Below are 8,352 nucleotides of genomic sequence, written 5' to 3' on the forward strand. Positions count from 1 at the left end.
AGGCACGCGCTTGGAGCACTGGTGCCTGGAACCGTCGCTGCCAGTAGGGTTACCACATGTCAAGGTGTTTCCGGATATGACCTCTTTTTTGTTTGTCTGATCTCCGTTCAGGTAGATTTTTGATATATGAACAAATGTCCATGGTTTTCCTTGCTCGTCCTGTTTCCAACATTGATTCCAGTAGGACTTCAGTTCCTGGCATGCCCTAATAATGACGTGTGAGTTTACTGGATTTGCCACCCGTATGTCTGTGGTGCTGTTAGCAGCGCTGCTGCCTTCAGACCTGGGCAGTTAGACAGCAGCAGCAGCTGGCCAGGTGCCCAACTCTGAAGAGAGTGCCGCCGCCATCAGCACAGAAGTAAGGGTGGCATGGTATGGTATTGCCCCTCCAGCTTCCCCTCTCACCAGCAGTATCCTCTATTTAGCAACTTGAAATATGGTAACCCTACCTCCGAGGACTTTCTTTCCGTAAGAGACCTAAATGAGCTACATGACCCATAAATCATATGATCATACCGCCTCTCACCACTCAGGGAGGTAAGCTGATTGTGTCACAGGTGGGGCTGAGACCCATCTCCTCTTAAAGGGCCAAGCACTGAGACAGTCTGGTAGTTCGATTCTGCTGGCATACTTGTAAATGAATTCCTCATTTAAATCGTTTTTATATTCACATATTATAACTAAATTAAATATATTATTAATATAGTATGGTACCGTTACTTTTTGTTTTTTCTTTATTAGAAAATTTTATTTTTTCCAACGTTTTATGATATTTTTTATGCATTTTAGAATTTTCTTAAGCCCGTTAGATTTTTAAGTTTAGGAACAATATTTAAATGATGGTTTAATTTTCTTGAATATTTTGGCATGCTTGCTGAAAAACCTTTCCTTAAATTAATAATTAAAGATACCAAGTCAAAGACTGAATTTTAACATGGACACTGTCTCGCTCTTTGCAACAAGTTTACAGAACTAAATCTTTGTTTAGATTACCCAGGCAGCAAATTACGTGGAAAACTTATTACTAGAACATCATCAAATATGCCGTCACACGTTGAAAACTGACTTTAATTGCTTAGGTCAAACATTCTTCGTAATATTTTTTTAGCAGCTTACGTTGGAAAAATTTAGGATGTCTCTAAATGCTGTTAAAATGTTGAATTTCTCATCACACTTAATTGATACTATTCCCTTCCTAAGCTTAAAGCTAGTAAATAAAACAATACTAGTCCACTCAAGTTTCTGCTATACAGTGTAAACACTGAAACATACATTTTAAATTGGGGAGTGGAGACAAACTATTTATAGACTTTTTAAAGAAAAAAATAATGTACTAGTAATCAGTTACCAAGTGAAGGTACATATCATCCAAGTAACCAGTGTATGTTGTTTGCTTTAGAATCTAGGCCTTTGTCACTTCCATTGAAAGCCATGCTGACCTCATCTGAATGCTGCAGAAGTCCTGAGGAGAGAATGAAAGAATTCATTGGGATAGTGTGGAATGCAGTTAAACGCCTTACACTTCAGGTAAGATGAAAAGGGAGTGAGAAAAGTTATGTCTTCCCACGTTTTATGTCTTACACTTTTTATGCACTTTAAAAAAATCTCTATAAAACAGCTTCCCAGTTTTATTATCGTATTTTACTTTAAATATACTAGAGACTGAAAATTAAAATATGGCTATTTGGTAAATTCACCAAGGATTCATAGAATTTAAAATATTTGTATTCGATGGACTTATCTTTCTACTTAACTTTAAAAGGAGAAGAAAAACATTTGTATGAAGAATTAAACTTTTTTTTATATCACACATATGGAGCTCTTGCACCAGCTGTAATTGGCCCCACAGAGCAGTTTTCTTTCTAACAATAAACTATTTCAGTGCTTTTAAGTATGGAAATAGTATGTATAATTAATGCAGTCATAGTAGTATCTCATCTACTTAAATTTTTGCCTCTTTGTTGAGATAACAAGTAGAGCACTCAGACTAAACTGTACCATTCTGTTCTGCATAAATTTGAGCTCAATAGAAGCAATGCTTTTTTATAACAATGTACATATATACCTCCCACACACACAAATAAACTGTTAAAAGAACATAAGAACATAACATAAGAACATAAGAACGGCCGTACTGGGTCAGACCAAAGGTCCATCTAGCCCAGTATCCTGTCTACCGACAGTGGCCAATGCCAGGTGCCCCAGGGGGAGTGGACCTAACAGGCAATGATCAAGTGATCTCTCTCCTGCCATCCATCTCCATCCTCTGACAAACAGAGGCTAGGGCACCATTCCTTACCCATCCTGGCTAATAGCCATTAATGGACTTAACCTCCATGAATTTATCCAGTTCTCTTTTAAACCCTGTTATAGTTCTAGCCTTCACAACCTCCTTAGGTAAGGAGTTCCACAAGTTGACTGTGCACTGCGTGAAGAACTTCCTTGTATTTGTTTTAAACCTGCTGCCTATTAATTTCATTTGGTGACCCCTAGTTCTTGTATTATGGGAATAAGTAAATAACTTTTCCTTATCCACTTTCTCCACATCACTCATGATTTTATATACCTCTATCATATCCCCTCTTAGTCTCTTCTTTTCCAAGCTGAAGAGTCCTAGCCTCTTTAATCTCTCCTCATATGGGACCCGTTCCAAACCCCTAATCATTTTAGTTGCCCTTTTCTGAACCTTTTCTAGTGCCAGTATATCTTTTTTGAGATGAGGAGACCACATCTGTATGCAGTATTCGAGATGTGGGCATACCATCAATTTATATAAGAGCAATAATATATTCTCAGTCTTATTCTCTATCCCCTTTTTAATGATTCCTAACATCCTGTTTGCTTTTTTGACTGCCTCTGCACACTGCGTGGACATCTTCAGAGAACTATCCACGATGACTCCAAGATCTTTTTCCTGACTTGTTGTAGCTAAATTAGCCCCCATCATATTGTATGTATAGTTGGGGTTATTTTTTCCATTGTGCATTACTTTACATTTATCCACATTAAATTTCATTTGCCATTTTGTTGCCCAATCACTTAGTTTTGTGAGATCTTTTTGAAGTTCATCACAGTCTGCTTTGGTCTTAACTATCTTGAGCAGTTTAGTATCATCTGCAAACTTTGCCACCTCACTGTTTACCCCTTTCTCCAGATCATTGATGAATAAGTTGAATAGGATTGGTCCGAGGACTGACCCTTGGGGAACACCACTAGTTACCCCTCTCCATTCTGAGAATTTACCATTAATTCCTACCCTTTGTTCCCTGTCTTTTAACCAGTTCTCAATCCATGAAAGGACCTTCCCTTTTATCCCATGACAGCTTAATTTATTTAAGAGCCTTTGGTGAGGGACCTTGTCAAAGGCTTTCTGGAAATCTAAGTACACTATGTACACTGTATCCCCCTTGTCCACATGTTTGTTGACCCCTTCAAAGAACTCCTATAGATTAGTAAGACACGATTTCCCTTTACAGAAACCATGTTGACTATTTGCTCAACAGTTTATGTTTTTCTATGTGTCTGACAATTTTATTCTTAACTATTATTTCGACTGATTTACCCGGTACCGACGTTGGACTTACCGGTCTCTAATTGCCGGGATCACCTCTAGAGCCCTTTTTAAATATTGGCGTTACATTAGCTAACTTCCAGTCATTGGGTACAGAAGCCGATTTAAAGGACAGGTTACAAACCTTAGTTAATAGTTCCGCAACTTCACATTTGAGTTCTTTCAGAACTCTTGGGTGAATGCCATCTGGTCCCGGTGACTTGATAATGTTAAGTTTATCAATTAATTCCAAAACCTCCTCTAGTGACACTTCAATCTGTGACAGTTCCTCAGATTTGTCACCTACAAAAGCCGGCTCAGGTTTGGGAATCTCCCGAACATCCTCAGCCGTGAAGACTGAATCAAAGAATCCATTTAGTTTCTCCGCAATGACTTTATCATCTTTATGCGTTCCTTTTGTATCTCGATCATCAAGGGGCCCCACTGGTTGTTTAGCAGGCGTCCTGCTTCTGATGTGCTTAAAAAACATTTTGTTATTACCTTTGGAGTTTTTGGCTAGCCGTTCTTCAAACTCCTCTTTGGCTTTTCTTATTACATTCTTGCACTTAATTTGGCAGCGTTTATGCTCCTTTCTATTTGCCTCACTAGGATTTGACTTTCACTTTTTAACGGAAGTCTTTTTATCTCTCACTGCTTCTTTTACATGGTTAAGCCACGGTGGCTCTTTTTTAGTTCTTTTACTGTGTTTCTTAATTTGGGGTATACATTGAAGTTGGGCCTCTATTATGGTGTCTTTAAAAGAACGTTACTAAGGTTGCAAAGGCAAGCATTCAGAAGTTATGAAATGCCTCAATTAAGGTTTCCTGTGTAACCTTAATTCGACTCCCTTGTGAGTGCGCATTATGATACAGTCTTAAATTACATGATCACATACTTTTCTCCCCTAGCCAGTCCCAGTTCTCCCCCGAGTCCTAGCTCCTTGTCAAATCTGTTTTTTCATCCCCATGTGTGCACGCAGGCAAACGTGTATGTATATACATACGTGCACATGTGCGCACATGCACACTGACACTCAGAAATTATCCAAAGTTAGCATAATATTTGTGGAAAGCCTAACAGATTTTTTTCTTTATTGAGACCACTCAATGGTATAGAATATGACAACAATGCATTTTTCATGTTAAACTTAAAAATTATTATTGGGGAAGCATAACCATTGGATCTTCCATTACCCCTTCTGCATACAAATTTATTCAGTTGTATATGGCCAAATACCAAAGCCTTCACTTTACTTATTCCGTACTGAGAGAAAACTCTCATTGACTTCATTATAGGATAGGGTGTGAAAATTGGAGTTTTTCTGAGCAAGGGCTTCAGGATTGTGGCTTAATATAGAACCTCCTGAAGTTGATGAGATACTATCTATTGACTTCATTGGGCTTTGAGTCAGGTCCTTGGTTCATAGTTTCTAAGCGGGTTTGTCTCTCCCCTCCCAAATGTCATTTTCACCTCTGGGAAAGAGGACAGCTGGAAAAGAGGAGTCAGATATTTACTTGTAAACAAAATATTTTTGTTATGTGTTTGTACAGTGTACAGCACAATGAGGCCCTGATCCTGGATTTTGAGGCATGAAGGTTCTATTGCAATACAAACAGATGATGATGATGATAATAATAGAGGAGTGAGTTATGAATGAGAGAATTGGGTGGTGAAGGGCATGGGAGCTTAGGGATGTTAATTGTCTCCTCTGCCCAAAATTTCTCCTGGTGACCTTCTCTGTTTTATCAATAACATTTCCGGGGTTTTGCAACCAAAGCATCTGCCAGGAAAATGAAAAATTAGTTCATGTGTTGAGGTGTATAAAAGATATTCACCAGTTAAAATAAATATCCAGTTTTTCATATTTGCAAAGAAGTAAAAAATGTTGCAGTTATGTTCTGTCTGTTTTTTTGCAAAAATTAAAGGAGGTTGTGCAAATAGATTTGTGCATTCTCAAAAAAAAAAAAAAATTCTGGAAGTGAAGATAAACTGTTGTATAACAAACATGTATTAGCTTGATTCCTGGATGTTAGGATATTGGTAGATTTTTTTAATGCTAGATCCACTTTCTTATTTTTCAAATATTTTTTTATCTACAGTTTGTAATTTTGGTTATATTTTCGTGAGACAATCAGATGCCTTCTGGTTTTGAGCGCCATGAATATGAAACTGTATTTTTTATCTATTTTAATATTGAAATAGTTCTGTAAAATCACAAAACACTTTACAGAAATAAAAAGGACACTGTTGTCCCAAAGAACTTAGCATCAGATTTTTAAATGTAGCTAGCTGCCTAAAAATATAGATAGATGCCTAGTGGGGTTTTCAAAAGTACCTAGGCATCCAACTCCCTTTGTGACTTGGGGACCCTTCTGAAAATCCCATTAGGTACCACCTATCTGCATTTTTAGATGCCTAAATATCTCTTAAAAACTTGGCCTTTAGAGTCTAGGCTCCAATCCTTCAAAGACTCAAACATGCTTAATTTGCTGCCCTGCACATACTCCCATTTGAAGTCAATGGAAACTCTCACAAGGCATGAAGCTAAATGTGTGCAAGTCTTTGCAGGATTTATGACTAAGTGTACAGTCCTGCAAGCCTTTACTTCTGTGAGTTGCTGATGTAGATATTGAGAAGTTCATGTACAGTCAGTGTGCTCATTTGCATAAGTAAGAATTTGCAGGATTAGGACCCATATAAGACAAAGGAAATGAGGATAACTGGTAAAGAAAAAAGTTAGTAAAGGGAGGGTCACAAGTTAGAACAAACAGATAATGTGTGCCCTATTATACAAGAATGTAAGAATGGCCATACTGGGTCAGACCAATGGTCCATCTAACCCAGTATCCTGTCTGCCAAGAGTGGCCAGTGCCAGATGCTTCAGAGGGAATGAAATGAACAGTTTATTGTTTGATCCATACCCTGTTGACCAGTCCCAGCTTTTGGCAGTCAGAGGTTTAGGGACATCCAGCCAGAGCATAGGGTTCCATTCCAGATCATCTTGGCTTATACTCGTTGATAGACCTATCCTCCATGAACTTATCTAATTCTTTTTTGAACCCAGTTATACTTATGACCTTTACCACATCCCCTGGGAATGAGTTCCACAGGTTGACCGTGAGTGTGTGAAGAAGTACTTCCTTATATTTGTTTTAAATGTGCTGCCTGTTAATTTCATTGGGTGACCCCTGGTTCTTGTGTTATATGAAAGGGTAAATAACACTTACTTTCTCCACACCACTTATAATTTTATAGACTTCTGTCATATCCCCCTTAGTCATCTTTTTTCTAAGCTGAACAGTCCCGGACTTTTAAAATCTCTCCTTATATGGAAGCTATTCCTTACCTCTGATCATTTTGTTGTCTTTCTCTGTACTTTTTCCAATTCTAATATAACTTTTTGAGATGGGGAGACCAAAACTGCATGTATTATTCAAGGTGTGGGCATACCATGGAATTATATAGTGGCATTATGATATTTTCTGTCTTATTAGCTATCCCTTTCCAAATGATTCAGATAATTCTGTTAGCTTTTTTGACTGGAGCTGCACACTGAGCAGATGTTTTTCTTCAAGTAGTGTCCCTCTGGATACTCCGCTGTAGGTGTATCTGTGCTCTTGAGCCTCTAATCAAAGATTTTAGGTGGCAGTGTCCTTTCAACCCACACATATGCTCTCCCTACCTTTTGGTCTGCCTCAAGGCTATCTAGCACTGCCCAAGCGAACCCCCCTCAGTTGGTTTTGGACCACCTTTGGCCTTCAAGGACTGAGCAGTTGTCCCTTCCTTATCTGTGTCATTAGCATAAGTAGTAGTAGTTTGTTTTTGTTTCTTTTGTTCTCCTTAATAGTTAGTGTTTCCTTTTTACTTCCTTGGAAGTAAAAAAAAAAAAGGAGAAGAAAAAGAATGTTATGTTTCCTATACTTTATGGGGGGAATCTCCCATTCCTCCAGGGGAAAGAAGAACTTTCTTCTGCATTCCTCACTGCTAGAGGGTGATAGCCCCTCCAGGGGCATCCCGGCTTCAAGAGGTGCCTCTCCTGCAAGGAGTTAATTCCTGTAACAGACAGACACTCTCACTGTGTCTGGTACCTGGGAGAGTCCCATATCCTTCAGAAGTGCTTCCTCTGCCACCAACTAAAGCTGAGGTCTTCCAAGAACTGGGAGCTGAAGTTAAAACTCCTCTTTATGTCCAAGGCACTTCAGCTTCCGGGGGACTCTGGTCCTGATCACGGATCATCCCTAGAGCCTTCAACTTCAAAGGGGGTAGAGTTATGGGAAAAAACAGCAGATTCCTCTGTAAAGGCTTGAGGAAAAGGGCTCCAAACCTCCAAATTGAATCATTGGCCAGCCAGAGAGGTTCCCCAGTGCGATCAGCCATCTTGGTACTGGCGGCTCCAAAGCCTAGTACCTAGAACCATTAAGGTGCCTCCACTATGAGCACTGCCATACCACCTAGAGATGCCAGGGGCTCAGTCTCTGAGGCAATGGTACCATGCTCTAAGGACAAAAACAAATACTATACTGCCTCTAAATGAGTGGTGTTACCAGATTTGCCCGTTACTTTGGAGTATGCTCATTTATTCGGGTTACTCTTCGGGGGGGGTGGGGGGGGAGATTCTGTAATTCTATTAGTGTACTGCTTGTGTCATGTGTGTTTTCATATGGTGCTCTACTTCTCCCTTATGCAAGTCCCCTTCCAGTGGAGCTATCCTGCAGGACCTAGGTTCCCTAGGGCTGGGTTCCTCCAGCTCCAGAAACACACACACACACACACACACACACACACACACACACACACACACA

General features: G+C 39.4%; 1 protein-coding gene across 1 annotated transcript in view; it reads left to right on the forward strand.

The window, feature by feature from the left end:
• Window positions 1–8,352, forward strand: part of VPS13B (vacuolar protein sorting 13 homolog B) — a 953,533-nt gene that overhangs the window by 498,627 nt on the left and 446,554 nt on the right. Inside the window, exon 21 of the mRNA XM_026663381.1 lies at window positions 1,400–1,527. Coding sequence (XP_026519166.1) covers window positions 1,400–1,527 — 128 coding nt within the window. The remainder of the gene's footprint in view (window positions 1–1,399; window positions 1,528–8,352) is intronic.

The sequence above is a fragment of the Terrapene carolina genome, unplaced genomic scaffold (genome assembly GCF_002925995.2).
Source record: "Terrapene carolina triunguis isolate 2854851 unplaced genomic scaffold, T_m_triunguis-2.0 Scaffold58, whole genome shotgun sequence".
In the NCBI taxonomy this organism is placed as follows: Eukaryota; Metazoa; Chordata; order Testudines; family Emydidae; genus Terrapene; species Terrapene triunguis.